The 23,089-nt window shown below is 42.5% G+C and overlaps 1 protein-coding gene across 1 annotated transcript in view; it reads left to right on the plus strand.

Moving 5' to 3' along the window:
- Positions 1–23,089, plus strand: part of Marchf4 (membrane associated ring-CH-type finger 4) — a 94,710-nt gene that overhangs the window by 57,042 nt on the left and 14,579 nt on the right. Inside the window, exons 2-3 of the mRNA XM_048344173.1 lie at positions 12,377–12,532; positions 20,305–20,497. Coding sequence (XP_048200130.1) covers positions 12,377–12,532; positions 20,305–20,497 — 349 coding nt within the window. The remainder of the gene's footprint in view (positions 1–12,376; positions 12,533–20,304; positions 20,498–23,089) is intronic.

The following is a 23,089-nucleotide window of genomic DNA, read 5'->3' on the forward strand; positions in this document are numbered from 1 at the left end:
GCCAATCTCTCTATATATTTTTTTTGTGTGTGTGTGTGTGTGTGTGTGTGTGTGTGTGTGTACAGTATTAGAGCTTGAACACAGCACCTGTCCTTTAGCATTTTTGTCCAAGGCTGTTGATCTACCATTTGTGTCACAACTCCACTTCCACCTTTTTGGTGGTTAACTGGAAATAAGAGTCCCATGAGCTTTCCTGCCCATGCTGGTTTCAAACCATGGTCCACAGATCTCAGTGCCTGCTCGCTAGGATTACAGGTGTGAACCACTGGTGCCCAGTTTTCTGTATTTTTAAGGTATAGATTTGCTTCCCTCACCCCTGTCTCTCAGCATATGCATTCTTGACAATCTTAAAGCAAGTAAAGTTATCTTAAAATCCAGAAAGATGTAGGGGGCAAAGTGGCTGCAATAATCAGTAACATGAGAATGGAACCTAAAAATAGAGCTTTTGAGTATGAATAGATGATGGCTGGAAGGAAAATGAATAGTTTTAAGTCATCATTTTAAGTCTAAGTAAAAGAAGAACATGGACTTAAATCACTAAATCCCAGAAAATGATTGAAAACAGCAAATCTTAATTGCTGATGAGCTAACAGATACTAGAAAAGATTAATATGTCATCTCCCAGCTCCTAATTAAGAGAGATGCAGGCTAAAAATATGGCAATAGCTGAAGAATCTGGATGGGTTGTGGATGGGTTGTGGAGTGTGTGTCTTCCCTGTGAATGGCTCTTGGACTAGGGCTGTCCTGGGTTCTCCATGCAGATGGGACCCCACTAAGGCTGTAGAATGCTTTTTTAATTCATTTCTTTGGAAGAAAAGAGTAAACATCCCCCAGTCCTTCAATGCAGAGGCTCTGGTTGTTCTATCAGCTTTAGTTCTGCCTACTTTGGGTTTCATCTATGATCTCAAAGGGAATGTGAGAGGTGCCAGGAGAACAACAGAAGCCCTTGGGTTCCTTCCATCTGTCAGGGTTGGAGTCAAGAGCCTTTGAGATCTCCGCCTCCAGCCCCTCCCAGTGCTTAATATAAGGAATATAGAATTCTTTGAAACTGGAAAGAAAGTTGCCAAGATGACAGAAGCTACAGCCCCTTGGAACAACTTAGTAGAAGCCTGGAGCCAACAGACAGGAATCTACTCACATGCCAGACTCATTCAAATTCACTTAGCCTGCTTTCCCTTGACAAGTGGGAGCTGGAGCCAGGATTTCAGGAATAGTACACTCCCTGGAGAGGTGTGAATAGAACTGGGCCAGGTTTGTAGCAGACTGTGGCATGGATAGCCCCTGACAGCACAGAAGTACGACCCACTCTTTGGAGCACTGAACCTGGAGGGGGCTTAAGTCTTCAGTGCTGCCTCTATAGCACCAGCCTAGAAAAGGCCAGCACTGTCTCTGGGTTTCTAGTTCATCAGTCTAAATGAAGTATAATGAGATTGGGGCTGCTAATGCAGAACAAAGGCAAATCCCAAATAGAAGACCAATTGGAGGGAGAAATGCATGTTTACCATAATCTCTTTAAAAGAGCAGGCAGAGGAAATTATTAAGCAACAACCATTTCCTCCTTTCTGCTCCCTTTTAATTACTAAACTCTTTTTTTTTTTTTTTTTTTTGCCAGTCCTGGGCCTTGGACTCAGGGCCTGAGCACTGTCCCTGGCTTCTTCCCGCTCAAGGCTAGCACTCTGCCACTTGAGCCACAGCACCGCTTCTGGCCGTTTTCTGTATATGTGGTGCTGGGGAATCGAACCTAGGGCCTCGTGTATCCGAGGCAGGCACTCTTGCCGCTAGGCTATATCCCCAGCCCCTACTAAACTCTTTTAAATTATAATTATTAATTCATATTCATTGTACCAGCTAATCTGTTTCACTATGATGTTCCATACATGTGTGTATTGTGCTTTGATATCTACCTTCCTTCCTAATCTTCCTTTTCCTTCTTGCATCCCTTTCCTTCTTTGTGTGTTTGTGTGTGTGTGCACCTGCGCATGCATGCACACACATACACCAATACTGGGGCTTGAGTCTTGAACACAGGGCCTCACGTTCTCACTTGGATTTTTCCTCTCAAGGCTGGCATTCTACCACTTGAGCCACATTTCTCCTTCTAACTTTTTGCTGGTTAACAGGAGATAAGATTCTCACAGATCTGTCTGCTTGGGCAGGCTTTGAATCTCAATCCTTAGATCTCAGCCTCCTGAATAACTGGGCTTATGGATGTGCGTCATTGGTACCCAATTTCTTTACCTTTTTTTTTGTCCCAGCCCCGATCTTGCTGTCCCTTCTATCCTTTAGGCATCACAGAGCCCTCAACTGGGCCCAGTGAACACATAGACAGGGTCACAACAAAAGTAGAAGAGGGGAAAAGAATGATGGTTGTGGCCTAACTTATCACCTTTCCGCTTTCCCATCAAGGAGGTAGAGATGCTTTCATGTGAAGGAAGAAGTCCTGGGGAACAGTGGACCCTCTCCAAAAGACTCTGAGGCAGACATGAGAAGGATGAGCTAGGATGCCCCCCCCCCCCCACACCACCGAATGCCAGGGCAGGCATTACAGCAAGAGCAACTGCAAACTCCTGGCTTTTCCTACTGTGATCACCTCTCAGCAGCAGCCCAGCTCATGGACGGGCAAATTGTGACTCACAATTTTCAGACTTGTGAACTTGGTTTCTACAGTAAAGCAAGGTGCTTGGTAAGGCAACAGACTCCAGAGAGCCTCTCATCTGCAGAGTGGGAGCACAGCATCTGCTACCTAACTCTCTCTGTGTGTCAGGATGCAAATAGATTCAGTAAGAGTAGGTGGGTGCACACAGGACAGTTGGCAGTGATGCCAGCAAAAGCATTCCCTATGTCAAGCAGGGTTCTGAGCATCTCTCACTATGCATTAGTCTATTGAATTGTCTTGAGAACCTGGGAATGCAAGAACTATCTTTGGTTCCCTTTATCTCTTGAGAAATTTGCCTGGGGTCACACATATTAGGCATGGCAGAGTAAAGACTCAACCCATCGAATTGGGGTCTGTGAGACTGGCAAATTATGCCATGCTGCCTCAGATCTATTGGGTGCTTAAGACAATGCTTGGGCCCCTTGGAACACATTCAAAGGCAAGGGCTTACAAGAGACGCAGCATGGAAGAAACACTAGTAAGATAAGACAACATAGATGACAGCGCCCGCACAGGAGCTCAGAGAGGGTGATTTACCCAATGTTCTTCACCCAGTAAATGGGAGGGCTTGAATTTGAACCCAGTAGTCAAAGCTTGCAAACGGATCTTGGCATACAGTAAGTACTCCAATACAATTTAATTATTAGAACTTATTTTTATCTTTGTGTATATCCAAGTCATAAAGTGATGTAGTGAGACAGAAGGTTTGCTAGCATGTCACAAAGTGAGTCTAAGCCAAAGTCGCGTCAAGGGGTGGAGATCCAGTCTTTGCGGAATCAGATTCTGTGGAATGAAGTCAGCATGGAAGCTGGAGAAATCTCCCAAGTGATTGTTACACATGTTCGATTGTGAGAACCAGGAAACAGAGTGCAGATCACTTCAATCATGGTCACCAGCCAGAGGGTGGCAGAGCAGGGATGGCACCCAGGAAAGATCTGGCTTCTGTGCTTTATAAGAGTCAGCCCTCTGTGGAGGTGTCTCTTAGTGCCTAGGACCGTGATCACGACTGGAGAGTGTAATGAGGTCATCATAGCTCATGTGCATCCACAACACCCCCTCCACACACACACACATATATTCAGGATGGTGTCTTAAGTACAACAAATGAAAGTTCGTTTTTTGGAGAATTTCATCACAACCTCTTCAAAGAGCATGAGGGTTTTGCACACCTGAGGGCTGGATCTCCCTCTGCAGGGTGCAGGGCCCGTGAAGGGTAGAAACAGGACTAGATGTTTTCCCCTTCACCTGCCAGTTGACCTATGCCCTGGACTTGGCGTGATTTCAGGGACAGAAAGGGAACAATGGCTCTGTCATCCTTGAAACTTCAGCCTAGTGGCCTGGAACCTTAGAAGTGAGCGCAGTACACCATAGGCAAATAGCCCAATTACGGCTAATCAGGGTTTATCTAAATTATGGGTTTTTTTTTTCCTACTGAGAAAAGCAGAGGACTAAGGCAGATCAGCTTTTAATTTTAGTTCTTTGGTAATGATAGCAATGGTCATGATGAGTTATACAAAAAGACAAACCGACATTGTATTGCACATTTAGGTTATTAGAAATACTGATAAGATTATGAATGCACACATTAAGTATGACCTTCTTTCTTCCCGCCAGCCCTTGTATAATGTGGTTTGTTTGCTATGCTGATCATGTTTGGCATCCTAGAATTGGATGTTATTTAAATTCAATTATAGTAAGGTTAAGTTCTTCTTTCGAGTACCAGTTGAGTAGATTTAGAGGCAGTTAGTGGGAATAGGTACATTTGTCTTATACCAGTTAAATATAGGGAGAAAAGCATTAGGGGAATCAAATAATTATAATGAGAATGTAAGTCACAGTTTGGAGGGCTTGGATGGGTTTTCTTTGTCTGTTTTCTTCTTCTTTTCTTTTTTCTTTTCTTGCATGCTACCACCCATCTCCCTGACATGATGAAACCGATAGGCTAGAAAATATTCTGTGACTATGGAAGTAAGTTTTATGTGTGTGGTTCATGTGTTGGTGTGATGGTAAAAGTAAGCTGTGATTATGAGAGTAGAACAAGAAATAATTATGACATTAATTGGATTTAGGGCAGATAAGTACTGCTCATTAAGGCTTTAAATCATTTTTTCCCTTAGTAATAGAGTTGTCTTTTGATTCAAATTATCTCACAACACTTTCTTATTTCCTTCTGCCAGTGTTGACACATTGTTGGTCCCTGGATACCAAGATTTGGTCTTGGTGTTCTTGAGAGGTTAAGCAAGAAGTCTCGGCATAATCTTACTGGAAAGAGTGTGTTAAATGCTAAGGATGGCTGTAGAGCTGGAAAATTGGTTGGAAAGGTCTCTAGTCAGAAAATAGAGCTGCCATACACTGACCCAATATACACAGGATTCAGACTGGCTTGTGTGCGAACAATAGTAGATTCTAGGGCCCCTGGGGATCTTTGTTATTAGTGGAGATTTTTTTATTTGGTTTTGTGAATAGGTGTTATATACATGAGGGCTTCAATTGTGATTTTCATATACAAATATAATGTACCTTGATTATATCCAGCCCATCATTGCTGTCCCTCTCACAATCCTCTCTTTTTATGCTTCCATATGAATTTTTATGGGTCTTATGACCCTTTCATAGGTATGTCCACTTAATATTCTTCTACCATGTTCCCTCCCCACTAACCCTCTCTTGCCCTCTCCCATCTCTCACTGCACCCCAAACATTCTACCCAGTTATGTTCTTGTCCTTTCTATTTTTTAGATTTTTTTATTCCTCTTATGAAAGCAAACAAACATGCAGTATTTGTCTTTTTGAATCCAGCTTACTTCACTTAATATGATGATCCATAGTATTGCCCATTTTCTTATGTAGGTCATAGTTTCACTCTTCCTTAAGGCTGAATAATTGTGTATGTAATGTCCACACATTTTCTTTATTCATTCATTGGTTTATGAGTACCTAGGTTGATTCTAAAGTTTGGCTTTTATGAGTAGTGCTGTAATAAATACAAGTATATTTACAGTATGCTGTCTTACTAGCAGGATCGTATTGTGCTTGTATTTTAGTTTTGCGAGGGATCTTCATGCTGATTTCCATAGTAGCTGCACTAATTTACATTTGAATAGTATATAAAAGGGTCATTTCTTTCCTTGTATCTGTACCATCATTTGTTATTATATGTTTTCTTAAAGGTTGACATTCTGACTAGTGTAAGGTGGAATCTTATTGCATAATTTACATTTCCTTTATGATTACTGATATATTTCTTCTTTTGAAAACTGTAAAAACTTTGAAATAAAAATTATCATTTGTTTTTTTTTTTAGAGACAATGTCTCTATAAGTAGCCCCAGCTAACCTCAAATTCACTATCCTTCTGCCTCAGCTTCCTGAGTGCTGGGATTACAGAAATGAACCACCACACTTGGCTTTATGGAGATCATCTTGCCAACCATGATCACTCCCACTAGTAAAAGAGATCATGTTTTTCCCCTTCATCTCTCTTGCGCAATCTTTGTTGGCAAGATAGTCTTCACAATAAGTGTCTTGTTTTTTTTTTAAACAATCCTGATACCAAGGTACATGGGCCTTCCACAGGCCTACAGAGTAGAGAAATCGTTGCCTATTATTCTGATGGAAAGAAATGCTGGAATCTTTCAGGTTCTTTGAGCCTCTTCCTTCTGTTCAGTGGCACCTTTGGGGCTCATTCTTTGACTCTTCCCTTCCAACTTTCCTCTACCAACCCAGATCACTGCTACACAAATAATTTGTCAGTATCAATATGGTTGGCTGTGCTCATAAAGTTGGAAAAGTGCATTATTGATAAGCCTTACTTTTATCTGGTCCCTGAACGTAAAGGGTCCAAGGTGTGACAGGAAACAATTCCTTATTTTCCCTATCAAGTGAATAATTTATGGTCATAGGAACTACCATCTTTCTTTAGCACCCTTCTTTTCCTCCTCTACCATCCCAATGAATGTTTTGTATTCCTCTGTCCATTCCTCCCCATCCCAATAAATACAGGTTCCAGCTCCACCATGGAGTGGGAAGTTCTGATTTTAAAGCTTTAGACCCCTTGGGTCTTCTCAGTGGAACAACTACAAGGCACCTAGGCTCTTCCTCACTAATATAGACTTCGTCTTAGAGGAAATTTTAGTGGATTACTATTCTTACAAAAAAAAAAGTCTCTGTCTCTCTTTTTTTTATCTTCTTTGGTATTTTATTTTTAATTTTTCATAATGCTAATATAAAGGAAATATGTACATAGAAGATCACATACGAAGATTTTCTTTTTTTTTTGGCCGGTCATGGGGCTTGAACTCTGGGCCTGGTTGCTGCTTCTGAGCTCTTCAACTCAAGACTAGCGATCTACCACTTGAGCCACAGTGCCACTTCCGGATAGTCTCACGGACTTTCCTGCTCGGGCTGGCTTTGAACTGCAATCCTCAGATCTCAGCCCCTTAGTAGCTAGGATTATAGGCATGAGCCACTGGTACTTGGAGACAGGTCTCTGTCTCTTAACTCTATCTTAACCAAGTCTCCTACCTACCAAGAGTGGGAAGGGGTATAGAAGTAAGGAGGAAGTAACACCCCATCCTGACTCCCTACCATCACCTAAGATCAGTTGAAGCCCAATGACACTGCCTTGAATTGGGTTCAAAGAGGAGAATGAATGAAAGAACATGAGAATTGTCTTTGTGTCCTAACGGGAACCAATAATGTCATCCTCCCATATCAGGATGGGAAAGGTAAGGATCAGCTATAGTGTTCTGAGGATGGGAGGAGACCAAGGGCAGATCACACAGGGTGGGTAGACACTATTTGAATGCATGTGAAGCAGTCTTGATGAACAAACTTGTTTCAGACCCCTGCTCTTCCGTTTTCTTGAACAGATAACAAACTTTGGGTGAGTATCTTCATCTGTAATGCAGAACCCTGTTATTAGCCTCACTGTGTTACTGAGGTAGCAAGCAGTATAAACTGGCTATGGAAGTGTTCTGTGTATCTGTGAAGTGTTTACAACATGAAGATTATTAATAAAGAGAGAATGCTACAGAAAGGAGGGGAGGAGGAAAGGTGTAACAAATATGACAAGAAATGTACTCACTACCTTATTATGTAACTGTACCCCCTCTGCACATCACCTTGTCAATAAAATTTAATTAAAAAATAAAAAGGAGGGGAGGACATTGTTTAACATTTGAAGGAAGTAAGAAGTAGACTCAAAGACTCTTGTAACCTCCTGCAATATTATCCTGCATTTAGTATGTGCTTACTGTGTGCCAGGCATGGAGCTAAATATAGTTTCCTATTAGTCCCCTCTCCCATAGTTTCACAGATGAATCATTTTATTTTGATAAAACTAAAACTTTCTGGATGACTATTTTATTCCAGTGTCAGACACCAGCAAGATTTCTTCCTCCTTTTCACTCTCAGCCCACGACTTTTCTTCATATTTCACTTAAAAAAATAGAAGAAACCAGAAGTTAATCTTGCCTAGTCCAATTTTTGGTTTTTGTCTAATCTGACCCATCAACAGCATTTGGTAAAGACAATGGGTCCTTGTTTTCTTAAAATACTTTGGGTTCTGCTATTGGAATGTCATGTTCTCTTCTCTCTCAGTGACCTTCCTTCTAAATCTCTTCCCCTAGCTCTTTACATTTCCTGACCTCTAAGCATGAGGATCTCCCAGTATCAGCCCTGGTTGTTTGTTTTCCGACTTAAGCCTTTAGTGATCTCATTTAAACACCATCTCCATGCCAGCAACTCTCAAGTCTCTATCTTGACCTGTTCCCTACACTCTAGGCATAACATGCACTGTAATCCTTATTTGGCATCTCTACTTGAATAGCTGATAGGAATGTCATAGGTAATACTTCCAAAACTGAGTTTCTAATCTTTCTTCCCAGACACTGGCACCTGTCTAGTTAGTAAATACACCTTTCACACACTTCTGCCATGTGCCCAGCTCTATGAGATATAGGAGCAGCCTGAGTCCCAGAAGGTTTGAGAATGTTGAAGTGCCAAGCTGTGGGTAATGATGCAGGGAGAGGAGACAGGTCCACAGCTGGCATTGATGGGAGACTTGGCTGTGAGACCTGAGCTGAACCAGGAATTGGATAACATCTGGAAGGGAGGAGACAGACAATAGATTCGCAACACAGGTATAGGCAGGGCAACAGAAATAGAGGCAGTAGTGTGGCACAGCTCAGAGGTTGATCTTAGTCCCAAACACCTGGTTTTCCATTCTACACATGCCACAGGTTGACTCAGTGACCTTGAATGAGTAATTCAACGTCACTTTCACTTCAACAAAGACTTCTCTTACAGGGGTAGAGGAGTGTCCATCTCAGCTTCTATGTTAAATCAATTTATCTTATATTGGCATTTAATCCAAGGCATATCTTCATTAAGTCTAATGTTAATCCTTCTGGCTTTCATCCATTTTTACTTCCATTGTTCTTAGAGACTAATAGATGGTGATAAAAGGTCCACGTTAAAGCCTTTAAAAGCCCTAAATATTAAAAAAAAAAGATCATATCCCTTTTCTCAAATTTGCATAAAATGTACTAAAGAATAAATATAAAGGGCTGGGGATATGGCCTAGTGGCAAGAGTGCTTGCCTCATATACATGAGGCCCTGGGTTCAATTCCCCAGCACTACATATACAGAAAGCGGCCAGAAGTGGCACTGTGGCTCAAGTGGCAGAGTGCTAGCCTTGAGCAAAAAGAAGCCAGGGACAGTGCTCAGGCCCTGAGTCCAAGCGCCAGGACTGGCAAAAAAAAAAAAAAAAAAAAAGAATAAAATTTGTATGAATGCCAAAGTTAAAATAGCTTCTGTTTATTTTTCCCTTCTAAAATTCTGAATCACTTTTAAAATCAAATATGAACTTTTCACACAGTTTGAGTATCCTTGTTTTCTATTATTGGTATTTTCATTTTGTCTCTGAGTTGTTCAGCCCCAAAGGAAAGTAAGAGGACATGAATTATTTGCTCCAGAAGAATCTCTTTATCCCTTAGCCAGGCACTAGGACCAGACCAGGCCATGTTCCCTTCTTTTCCAGGTAAGGCTTAGGGGCCTCTCATAATCCCTAGTAGTCCCACACATTCACAAGCAATGTTAAAACCCCAGATCTTATTATTAATCATTCCCCAGCCAGCAGCAGTTCCTGCCTTTTCTCATGGCTGCTGCTCAGGAAGCAAGGAATGTAGACTTTGCTGTTACTTGGCACCATTGCCAGGGACCGGAAGTAATGTCTTTTACCTGATTGGCAATTTGACATGGATGCTTAACAACCCGATTAATCAAACCCAGCTCATCCTGTTAGAATTAATGAGCCTAGGAAATGCTGCCATGAATAATGAGGGCTTTTGTCCCTCCCCCAGCCCCTCTTCTTCCTTCCTCCCTCCCACCGCTTTCTCAGAGCCACAGCACAGCTACTCAATATCAAGAGTCATTAGGCTTTATTGGATGTGGCAAGTAGTCAGCAATGTGAATACCTTCTGCCTCTTTCTCCTTTTACAGGCACCACAGCAGCCTACCAGGAGTCAGAGGCTACTCTTGTCCTAGGAAGGTGCAAAACTTGCCACTTGCTTTGTTTTTCAATTCACTCACTCAAATATGAAAAGCTATTGTGGGCCTTCAAGTGATTGTAGGGCTTGGCACTGGGGGAAAGGGATACAAATATGTAAAACTCATCCTTGACTTCCTTTGGAGGGTGAATATGCATAGATCCTTATAGTTACGTGCTGGATATCCTAATAGGGATATACCACAAATCACATAGCATCAAAGTACTTTTAGATGAAAGCACTTTCATATCCAAGCACTAAACTCGGCCCAGAAAAATCAGAGATGCTTCTCTGTAGCATTAGAACCTTCTTGAAAACAGATAACAGCAGATAGTAGATTTGTAGACCTCATCCAGCCAAGATTAGGATTTTGAGTGATAGACATTGAAGTGGAAGGGAAGGATGATTCCAGAAATCTTTGAGGTAAATGATTCATTTTGTAGTCTGAAATAAAGACCATGATTAAATGTGCAAATGGAAATCTGCAGGGGCTCCAGGACTTAGTGATTCATGGTTGTAGATAAGGTGGGGCTTTATTATTATTATTTTCTATCAGTGGTGAGGCATGAACTCAGGCCTTGGGCACTGCCCCTGAGCTTTTGTGCTCACAGGTAGCTCTCTAACCACCTTGAATCACAGCTCCACTTCCAGTTTTAACTCGAGATAAGAGTCTCATGGACTTTCTTACTAGGCTGGCGTTGAACCACAGTCATCAGATCTCAGACTCTTGAGTAGCTAGGATTTTAGGCATGAGCCACCAGTGCCTGGCAAGATGTGGTTTTTATGAATGCTGAAATATTTAAGTTAGCAGAGCTATGGCTCAACTGGCTGTATCCCAAACACACAAGCATGGGGCATAGCAGTTTGACTATGCAAAGTATCTCATGAGTGCTCTGATAGAATCTAAGTACAAAATAAATGAGCTGGAGTGAAGGCATGAAAAGTAAGGAAGAAGGAGGCCATGGGCAAGACCAGAGGGAGCACAGGTCAGGGTGGTAGGCCCAATTGTTAAAGTCCTGAGAGGATAAAGGGAGGAGCTGAGTGAATAGGGATGTGGTGAGCAGTGGTATGGCTTGAGCTAGGAGTGAAAACAAGAGCAGATAAGAGGAGACAAATCTAAAGGAAGGAGAGGGAGGACACCCAGGAAAGGGAAGGTTTATGGAGACACTTTGATGTGTCAAGCAGCACAAAGCATGGAGTTCAATGATGCCTCTCTGGCATACCATAGGGAGCTCCAAAGAGTGAGTCTAACGGTATAGTCTACTTAAAGGGGTTTCAAATGCTGATGCTATTTTGCATGGCCAGATCCCTTTGCATCTCAGTTTCCAGTGTTCCCAGCCTTGCTCAGGGCTGGCTGGGGTGCCACAGGCCTCCAGCAAGGGCATTTGGCCCAACCTCCCCAGGATTCAGGCCTGTCCATATTTAAGGGCCCAGTGTAAAAGGCTTCACCAAAAAGAATTGGTTCTCTGTGTCTTGGCCTGCCAGAAGAACATTGCAATGATTCAAGATCAGAGCTCTATACTCGTGCAAAATGAATCCTATAACATATTTTTAAATTGTTTAATTTTGACTATTGATAGGTTTTACATGAAGATTACCTGTAGACCTAGGGATATTGCCTAGTATATATGAGGCCTGCTGGGTTTGGTCATCAGAAAAGAAAAGATTTCTCCAAGATTGTTCTATCTACAGCTGGTTAGAGTTCTCTTTCTTTTTTTTAACCTGTATTGAGCCTTCTAGATCATGTGAATCTCTACCAGCTAACAGCTGGTGTCCTTTACCTGTTTGCCTCACTGGCCCTACAGGTATTCGAATTTGGAAGCCTTGGATGAGCTTTCAAAGAGAAACCACTGGAGCCTGAAATCCCCCTTTGGGCTGCAGAGGGTTTCTGCAGAAATCCTACAACTTGGGTGTACAGTAACAGTGTCCTGCTCATTACCAACCAGGAGAAGGGCCTACGAGTTATTAGTTGAGTTGGCTGAAGTCATGTGGCTCCTACTGTGAGGACAATGCAGTCCAGGCCTCCTCTGTGGAGTCTGGTTACTCAAGTCAAAGCTGGTGGCCTGGTATGGTGACCTTGTCTGACTTACTGACTGGCTCAGACCGGTGGACCAACCTCTTACCCACTATCCTACCACCTACCAGACTGTTCACTGCCTCTCTCCCTGCAGGGGGAGCTGCTGAGCCCATGCCGCTGTGATGGCTCCGTCAAGTGCACACACCAGCCTTGCCTCATCAAGTGGATCAGCGAGCGGGGCTGCTGGAGTTGTGAGCTGTGCTACTACAAGTATCATGTCATTGCCATAAGCACAAAGAATCCTCTGCAGGTAACAGGGTCTGCATGATGAGGGCTGGGTGGGACCTGGGCTTCCCATTGCCATTTGCTTTGCAATGGGAGAATTACTTCATCTTAGACTCAGGGTAGTTTGGAGCTCAGAAGCAATCTTTAGAAAAGAAAGAGTGAGAGATCTTCTTTTTGTTTTCTCTCAAGCCTCTGCAAGAAGAGGAAGTAATAGAGAAATACATATAGAAGAAAGAAGTATCAGAAAAAAAGAGAAAATAAGAGAGGGAATAAATGAATGAGCAAATGGGGAAAGGAAAAGGAGGGGGAAAGGGAAGAGAGAAAAAGAAAGGAAAGAAAGGAGAGAAGAAAGGAAAGGAAAGGAGAGTAGAAGAGAAGGGGTAGAGAAAGGAGGAAAGAGAAGAGAGGAGGGGTGAGAATGGTAAGGGGAGCAAAAGAAAGCCAAGACAAGCCAAAGAGTAGAAGGAAGACTCCCTGAGAAAAATGGAAGTGAGGCTGGGAGGCAGAGAAAAGGAGGGAGGAGTATTAGAAAGAAACAGGGCAGAATACGGAAAACCTACTAAGAGGGGTGAGGGCAGGCAGGGCCAGGGCTGGGGTAGGGCTTTCCAAACACATTTCCACATAACTCAGGGCTCCCTTCACCCACCCTCTGCCCCCTGCTCTGCTAACACATCCATCTTCCCTGGAGGAGCTGGTAGATCTTATGCCTCCCTTATAAATTCCCTCAAATCAAGCAGCTTGCTCTGTGTGATGCCTGTACACATATAGAACATTTCACTTCTGAAAATATCTCCATATATGCATGATCAAGCAATTAAGCTGCCACATAATCAATTACCCAGTATGGTGACAGTGAGGATGGGGACTCCAGTTGCCTGGCAGTTTCCCTCCTCCTGGAGGGGAGGGGGAAAAAGTCGGTCCTATGAGCCCAGGAGGGCAGGCGGTTTGATAATAACAATGTGGTAGGGTCTTCACTTGGAAGGGCAGCTGGCATCTATGCTCCCCCTGGAGTTGCTATGGACCCTGTAGTTGCTGTGGTTTATTGTAGACCCTGTGGAGTTTTCTATGGGGCAACCTCCAAGAGGGTGTGTGTGTGTGTGTGTGTGTGTGTGTGTGTGTGTGTGTGTGTGTGAGAGAGAGAGAGAGAGAGAGAGAGAGAGGGAGGGAGGGAGGGAGAGAGAGAGAGAGAGAGAGAGAGAGAGAAGATGTGGGCTAGGGTGGTGGTGGGGCATTTCTGGAAGAAGGTATTGAAAGTCCATCTTAATGGTGAATCACAGCGTGAGCAGAAGAGCTGCCCCTCCCCACTGTGGGTTCCATCTTCAACCATTCATTTCCAAATCTTGAAGTGTCTTAAAATAGCAGTGTCATGAGACAGCTGGCTCCATATCTGCTGGGTACCAGCAGAGGTCTGAGTGTTTTAACCCTCACCTTCCTTCACAGTTGGCTAAAGCCTCAAGAAAGATCAGATCACAAATCTACCATCAAGTCCCCAGTACCTGGCTCTGGGTTTCACCCTTGACTCTTTTAATAAAAAAAAACAAACAAACAACACTCAGGGATCATTTTTTTTCCTGGGGGTAATAAAAGGTATTCTAATCTTATGATTCAGAAAAGCACATGTCAGCATTTGGAAATATTGGTCTGTTCATGATATTCTTAAATCACTATCCTGGCTCCAGTTGCGAGTTTTAAGACTCTGGAGACTCCTCTGATTCTGTTAGTCTTCAAAAATGCCATGGTGTTTGCTCAGTAAATGTCACTTCACTTTTTTAATATAAAAGTAGTTTGGACTAGCCACGCACAAGGGCTCACACCTGTAATCCTAACTAAGGTGGGGAGGATCATGGTTTGTAGCCAGCCTGGGCAAAAAGTTCAAAGAATCCATTTCAGCAAAAGCAAAACAAAACAAAACAAAAACCTGTTATCCCAGCTACATGGAAACTGTAAATAGGAGGACCACAGTCTAGGCCAGTCCAGACCCCCCCCCCAAAAAAAAAAAATTCAAGACCCTATTAGAAAAATAATGAAAGCAAGAAGGGTTAGAGACATGGCCCTGCCTGATTAGGTCAAGGCTCTGAGTTCAAACTCAAGTGCTGTCCAAATAAATATCTAGTTTGAATTAGAAGCTCTGTTGTATGGTTGCCTAAATTGTCCTAATTGTGTTTTCTAGTCAAGTGAGAGACAGCTGCCTACTCAGTCAGTGTGTGACCTCTGCTCCCACAGCTTGCTTTGGACCATCTCCAGTAGAAGATGAGCCTGGCAGGCCATCCACAAGTGAGCAGAGCAGTGGATGGGAATCCACGACCTAGGGGGTTCCCTCCAGGTCTCCTGGGTCTCTCATCTCGTGAGAACAGCACAGCTATTCACAATAGGACAGCATTCCAGTCACCCAACAAATAAGGCAATATTTCTACCTGAAAAACCCACTGAGACATGAGTCACAGCCTTGTGAATCTCAAGGCTCTATTAGCCTCTACTTTCTCTCTGCTACACAGGAACAGTCATGTCAGTATTCCTACCTTATCTGTGGTTCCCCTTTACAGTTTTTTAGTTAACCATAGTCAACTGAAACCCAAAATATTAAATGGAAAGTCCTAGAAATAAACAATGCATGTGTCTTAAATTGAGTGTCATTCTGAGTAGTATGTTGAAATCTCAAACCTTTCTACTCCATTCTTCATGGGACATGGAATCATCTCTTATTCCAGTGTATCCATAAAGTACATGCTATCCATCCATTAGCCATCTCAGTTACCAATCAACTGTCATGGTGTCACATACTTTACTTACATATAAGGCTTGATACTATCCAAAGTTTCAAAAATCCATTGAGGGAGTCTTAAAAGGTATCCTCTTGGTTTAGGGAGGACTATCATATATTGATAGGCATTTGGTTAGTGTCTATTAGGTACCTGTTACTGTTCTAAATATTTACATATATTGCCTAATTTAATCATGGAAATAATCAATGGAGTGGGTACGAGTATTATTAGTCCCAATTTACAAATTAGACAATGGAAGCTCAGAAGGTTCAACAACTTGCCAGAGGCTGCCTGGTTAATTGGTAGTAAAGTAAGGTTGCTGACTACAATAGGAATTCTCACTCTTGGGTTCAAGCTCTTAACTTCTACCCCATCATGTCCAGGCAAATTTAGGATGACTCTTGCCTTAACATGCTTAACCTATATTTTTTTTGCTGAATCATAGAAAATAATATCCTTTATAACACTAGACTGATATTTAACCCTTATAATAGTCTAGGAAGTAAGGAGAACCAATTCTTCCCTTTGTGACAGAAGAGAAAATTAATGGTCTCCTTGCCTTATTGACTCCCTCATAATCAGCAAGTTGGAACAGAGCTTAACTCACTCAGCTCATGTGACACCCTGCTACCTGACATGAGGAATGCAATATCTAGTCTTAATCTCTACCTTCTATTTTTCCACTCACTCATGCCCCAGGAGATGAGTTCAGGGGATGGAGAAGTCTCATGATATTAACGTCAGAATCCTACTTAGAACAAAACCCTAAAGTTCCAGGTGTCTGGTGGTAGAGGAGCCTGATCTCATGGATGCCTTTCTTCTCTTTAGTCTGCTTGTGAGATTAAAAAGGGCTCTCATTCTCTGTCCTCTCCTTGCAGTGCCTAGTCCCTCACCTTTCTGTGAAACTTCACCTGGGACAGACAGGAGGAACATTCTTTTCCACATTCTACTCTGTTCCTTCCACCATGTTTCACCTCATGGTCAGGAGCCTCATTTAGGTCCCATGGATGGCTGAGGGTTGGCAGGAAAGGCTTTAGAAATGAAGAGGGCCTGAGTGTGCCTTCTCATTTGAGATTCTTGATGTCAGGAAGAGTAGAAGGGTCTGAAGCTCTCCTCCCCGACTGTGGAACAAGCCGTGGAAAAAAAGCATTCATTGTACGTGATCGAGCTATCTTCTGGAAAGTTCTATCATTACACGCAACCCTAAGCTGGAGGAACAGTGGAAGATTTTCAAGGCCCATTTCCCTGTAATGGTATGCTATCTGTGTAATTAAATGTCAAGGCCAATGTCCTACCTCTAAATTGATAAGCGACTAGTTTTCCATTGGTTACTGTTCCTTGGAGGTCATGAAGAGTCCTGGCTGGAGCCAGAATTTCTGCTTTCCTCTAGCCCAGTGGGGGATTCCTGTTGCAGGAGGTAGGCATCTAGCGAGCTCTCTCCCCTGAATACAGGCTGCAATGCTTGGAGGGGGTGTGCCCTCTAGAGAATTATGCAAATCACCACCCATCCAATCAGGAGTTTTGTCATCTGCCTTCCCAAGCCTAATCAGTTCCCTACCTAAAACTATTCAAACCATCAACATTGATCAAGACATCTTGTTTTGTTTTGTTTTTTTTTGCCAGTCCTGGGTCTTGAACTCAAGGCCTGAGCACTGTCCCTGGTTTCTTTTTGCTCAAGGCTAGCACTCTATCACTTGAGCCACAGCACCACTTGCAATATATATATATATATATATATATATATCTGAGGAATCGAACCCAGGGCTTCATGTATACAGGGTGAGCACTTTACCACTGGGCCATATTCCCAGCCCCATCAAGACAGATTTATTCATAACTGCTTTGTTGAACAACAGCTCCTTTGTACAACTAAAGATAATAAAATATTAAAAAACAAACAAACAAACAAAAACCATGAGGATTTGTTTTAGAGAATTTTAATTTTTTGAGTTCTATGTATATTTTGGATATGAGGCCTTTGTCCATTGTATGGCCGGTAAAGATCTCCCAGTCTGTGGGCTTTCTATTAATCTTGCAAGCTATGTCCTTTGCTGTGCAGAAGCTCTGTAGTTTGAGGCAGTCCCATTTGTCCAACCTTTCTTTGATTTGTTGCATTTCTGGGCCTTTATTAAGAAAGTTTTGTCCTGTGCCAAGGAGCCCAAGTGTTTCTCCTATTCCTTCTTGTAGTGTTGTTTCAGTGTATCTGATTTTACCTCGAGGGCTTTGATCCATTTGGAATTGATTTTGGTGCAGGGTGATATATAAGGATCTAGGTTTAGTTTATTACAGGTGTTGGACCAGTTTTGCCAGCACCATTTGTTGAAGAGGCTGTCTTTCTTCCATCCTATTCTTCTAGCTCCTTTATCAAAGATCAAGTAGCCATAGGTCTGCAGGTTTATTTCTGGGTCTTCAGTTCTATTCCATTGGTCCTCAGGCCTGTTCTTGTGCCAGTACCAAGCTGTTTTTATTATTATAGCTTTGTAATACAACTTGAAGTTTGGCATGGAATTCCTCCAGCACTGTTCTTTCTGTTTAGGATTGCTTTTGCTATTTGGGGTCTTTTATTGTTCCACATGAATTTCTGGATTGCTTCCTCTATTTCATTAAAGAATGGTGTTGGGATATTGATGGGTATTGCATTGAATTTGTAGATAGCCTTTGGCAATATTGCCATTTTCACAATGTTAATCCAAAACAAATCCTCAAAGAACCAAGGACCCCCTCAACAAGTAGTCTAAAGACTAAAAAGAGACTTCTCTGAAGAGGAAATGAGAATGGCCAAGAGACACTTGAAAAAGTGCTCTATATCACTGGCCATAGAAGAAATGCAAATCAAAACTACACTGAGATTCCACCTCACCCCAGTAAGAATATCCATTATCAGGAAAACTAATTATAACAAATGCTGGAGGGGATGTGGCCAAAAGGGAACCCTACTACATTGTTGATGGGATTGTAAACTTGTTCAGACACTCTGGAAAGCAGTATGAGGGTTCCTCAAAAGGCTAAATATAGAGCTCCCCTATGACCCAGCAGCCCTACTTTTGGGCATCTACCCAAAAGATTACAAGCAAGACCACACTAAAGCCACCAGCACAACTATGTTCATCGCAGCACAATTTGTCATTGCTAAAATATGGAACAAACCCAGATGTTCCTCAGTAGATGAGTGGATCAAGAAAATGTGGTACATATACATAATGGAATTCTATGCCTTTATCAGAAAGAATGACACTTCCCCATTCATAAGGAAATGGAAGGACCTGGAAACAATCATAGTAAGTGAAGACCCAAAGAAACATAGACTCTGGTTCCCCTCATAGGGAATAATTAATACACATCTAGCATAGTCCTAGCAGAAGATTACAATAGCTCAAGAGCTATACCTTTATGAACACATAAGATGATCCTAAGCGAAATGAACTTCAAGTCATGAAAATTAGTGGTATATCACTGTTGTAGTCATTTTCAACATGACATGTGACCTTGCCTTTCTTTCTTCTTCTTCTTCTTTTTTTTTTCATATTCTCTTCTTGTGGTTTTACCCCTGATAGCACTGTAACTGATTTTAATATCCTGGATATTGTATTTACGTATATTGAAATTAGGAAAGCGAAAGGGAATACCACCATTGAGAGACAAAGGATAAAAAGACAAACCAATGCAATAGCAATAGTTACAAAACTATATGGTATAAACCAACTGTACAACTCACGGGGGGGAAGGGAAATGGAGGGGGGGGAATGAGGGAGGAGATAAGTTGGATAAGAAATGTACTCACTGTCTTACATATGAAACTGTAGCCCCTCTGCACTTCACTTTGACAATAAAAAAAGAAATAATAAAAAAGATGAATAAAAAAGCAAAACAAAAACAAAACTATCACATTTACTCTCAGGACAAAATCCAAATATGGTCAATAACACTGTGTCCTTTCTCTAAACTCTTCTAACTTTTCCTGTTGTTCTATCCCACACTTTTTCTCCATTCCACCCATTCTGGTTCTTTTGGTTTTCATACTCACCTTGTTTCCTTCTGGCACAGGGCCTTTGTACATGTTCTTGCCTCTGCCTGGGATACTCACCTGTCTTCTCTATTGCTGATAATCTCCTACTTCACTCACATATTACTTCCTATGTGATGTCAAATGCTCCCACCACAGGCTCTCACAGTCTCTTTCTCAACTCTGATGGATTAGTTGTAAATCCACAGGGCTATCTGCTACATAGGCTGGCAGTTGTCACTATCTGGGTTGACCTAGTGCATTATCTCCAGCATCTCCCATAGCAGAAAATATTCAATACACCTATATGGAGTGAACCGCATGAATAAACCCTGCACTAAAAAACAACTCGTAGCTTTGCTACGGTCATTGTTGCCTAGAACATCCATGGAATCATAAAATTCCAGAGCTGAAACTCACTCACACTCCAGTCTCAGCTTATCCCACTATCAATGCTTCTTTAAGTATAGTGCTTGTTTTATAAAATAGAAAAAAGGAAAAATTAATGTTAACATGCATTTTGTTAATTAGAAACTGTTTTTCTTATTTCTCTTCTACATCCTGCATCCTTTCCTGGTCTGTTGACTCATAATTTCTAGCATGTACATTAAATGGCATGCAAGGTAGTGTTGTGGTAGGAACAAAATAGACCTGTGCCCTCGTAGCACCTATTAGTAAGAAAATAGACCATGTTGCTCTGCAAAGCCACCCACACAAGCTCTTTGTTTTCTATTTTATTATTCCTATTTCTGTTTGTATCATAATCAAGTTTTAAAAAAATGTCTCCTCGGCTATGCCTGCCCCAGAGCCCCTCCTTACAATGCATTTAAATCATTCTATGTGATATTGCTTTCCTCCGCATCAAAAGTACAATGTAAAACTGCACCCATGTCTATTATACTACTAGCTAGGAAGCCCTGGATTAAATCCTGCCTCAGAGAAGTGAGCTGTTGGAATAGAAGAAGGAAGAGGGCTGGGAGTGCGGTGAGGATAACCCAAGCAATAGCTAATCTGCCACTCTTTCCTCCCCAGTGGCAGGCCATCTCTCTGACAGTCATCGAGAAGGTTCAGATTGCAGCTGCCATCTTGGGTTCCCTCTTCCTTATTGCCAGTATTTCTTGGCTCATCTGGTCGACCTTCAGTCCCTCAGCAAAGTGGCAGCGCCAAGACCTCCTCTTCCAGATCTGCTACGGGATGTACGGCTTCATGGATGTGGTATGCATAGGTGGGTCCGAAGACTTGTCCCATGGAAAGCTTAAAACAACATGCTGGGGAGCCCCCAGGATCCCTCCCACTGGGAGACCAAAGCAGAAATGATACTAAAATTTGAGATCTGTGAACGCAAGGTAGCAAAGCATAGATATGAGAGTTGACTGGTGAAAAGGAGGCAGGGCAAAGGAGAAAGATGAGAATGATTCCCAAGCAAATCTGCCTTGCTCTGTGGAAGTGGATAAGGAGGCTTTGACTCTACAGAGATTTGAGAAAGGCTGGTTGAGGAAGGTCCAGTGCAGCCAACCTGTAATAAGGGATGTTTACACAGTTAACTCCGTTTTCTTTCCAGCAGCACAATGCCAACAAGCAGCCATGATGATATTTGTCTCTTCATTTCCCCCAGCTTTTTATAAGCTGACTCCAAGGCCTTATATTTCTATAGTCTAGTGGTTTCAAAACTGTGCGCAGGGCTTCAGTTCCACACTAAGCTCGAGGAGCTAGTCTTGGGAGTAAGAAAGACTTTGGATATGCATTCATGCTTTATCCTGAGATTTTTTAAAAATCCTATTCTACATAAGATTTTATTGAAAAGGGTCAGTGTTTTAAGAAAAAGTTGAAACCCATTACTTTGGTTCCCCATTTCTTCCCTTACCCCATCCCCAAATCTATGTTCCTCCTCTTCTACTATGGTTGGTGGAGGGCTGGGTCATTTTTGTTTCAACAGGTCATTGTGGCTGTCAGTTCCAAAAATTTGGTCTAAGCAATGATGGAGGCAGGGCCCTTGTTTCTCTGAATGAAAGAAGCATCTTTAAGCACTGGTCATAAACATCTTTACCTGGAACTCACAGGGTATCCCCTAGGCCCAGTACTGGGATCATTAAAATAACACAGTTGTCTCTTCTGGACATGAGTGTGTGTGTTACATTAAATGTTGCTGTTTGGCTGGAAAACATTCATTAGCTAGAATTTGGCTGGAATAATGTTTTTATGAATATTTAATATGAGAAACAACACGAAAGACCTAGAGACTTGCATACTGTTGGCAACAGCCGTAGGCTAGTGATGCTAGAACTTGTAAATCTATCCAAACCATCCTTCTGCCTCTCCGTGCTAACTAAATCAATGCATCAACCCCAATTTCAAGAGCCTTTTAATTATGGTACCTAGGCAATGAGAGAAGTAGCTTAAGTGTGGAGGACTGGAAGAGAGGATTGTGAATAGGGAGGAATTTGACATTGATGCATTCTAATCTACCTTCCCCTCCTACCAAACTTCCTTCCTATCCCTGCAGAGGCCTGAGTTGCTGATGCCAAAAGCAGGTGTGTCTCCATATGGAGGAATGCAGCAGCTCTGGCATGGAAGGAGGAACAGAGGAGGGGCTTTCTGTGGAGGCCCCTTCAGCCGTCCTTTACTGTCCTTCAGGCAGGTGGTAGATCAGTCCTGAGGTAGGCTTTTATGAGACTTTCCCATCAGGTGATATATCAGTTAACTTTAGATGCAATAACGAGCAGTGCAGCCACACACTGGTGGCTCACACCTGTAACCCTAGCTACTCAAGAAGCTGAGCTCTGAGGATCGTATTTTGAAGCCATTCTGGACAGAGAAGTCCATGAGACTCTTATCTCCAATAAACTACTGAGAGAAATCTGGAAGTGGCACTGTGGCTCAATTGTTAGAGCACTAACCTTGAGCACAAAGAAACTTGGGGATAGTGCTTAGGCCCTGAATTCAAGCCCCAGGACCAGCACAAAACAAACAAACAAACAAAAAATCAATGCCCTAAATCACAGTCCCTTACAATCAATATCTCTTTCCCATTCATGGATTTGTAATATAGCTGAGGTTGTGCTGGGCTTTGCTGGGCTTGGCTAAACTGGGATTACTGACTTGTGGCTATGCAATGTGTTCTCATGCTGGTACCCACACTAAAGGAGCAGGGATTATGGGACTACACTCTTCTCTTTAGTTGAAAAGTGTGCTCTCCTCCTCTTTGGGGAGCATGGGCAATAGAGAGGAGCGTAAATACTATTTACTGTGCATGGCTCCACAAATTTGAGGACTGAATTGAACACAGAAGAAATGATGGTGGTCAGACAGTGTAACTCCCTTGCTTTGCAGCTGAGAGAACTGGGACTCAGAAAATGGAAGGAATCTGTTCAAGGTTCTTGGCTGAGATTAGAAAAGTGAGGTTTCCCAACTCACACTCCAGTGCTCTTCCCCTTTTGATAGCAGGAACCCCATAACATCACTTGTAGGAAATTTTCGGGCTCCCAATGTGCTCTCTGTGTATCTGGGACCATTCACAGAGGGAACTCCATGAGCAGGCCATTTCTCCATGGCTCTGAACCACCCTGCACTAAAGCTTTGGCTCCTATGAATCTCTGAAGTCTCTCACTCAGCCAGGATCAGTGCCATTCTTGCCCCCTCTGTCCCTTTTTTGGTTCCTTTCCCCCTGCTTGTCTTCTCTGTGGCCCACTTCTATCTCTGTAATTCCTTTTCTTCCTATGCATAGGTAGCATGCGGTCCTTTAGTTTCTGAAAGAAGCAGGATTCATTGGCTGCTAAAAAGTTTTCTCATTATTTTTCTTTCCTGCTTTTAGGAAAAC

Source organism: Perognathus longimembris, chromosome 4 (assembly GCF_023159225.1).
Source record: "Perognathus longimembris pacificus isolate PPM17 chromosome 4, ASM2315922v1, whole genome shotgun sequence".
In the NCBI taxonomy this organism is placed as follows: Eukaryota; Metazoa; Chordata; class Mammalia; order Rodentia; family Heteromyidae; genus Perognathus; species Perognathus longimembris.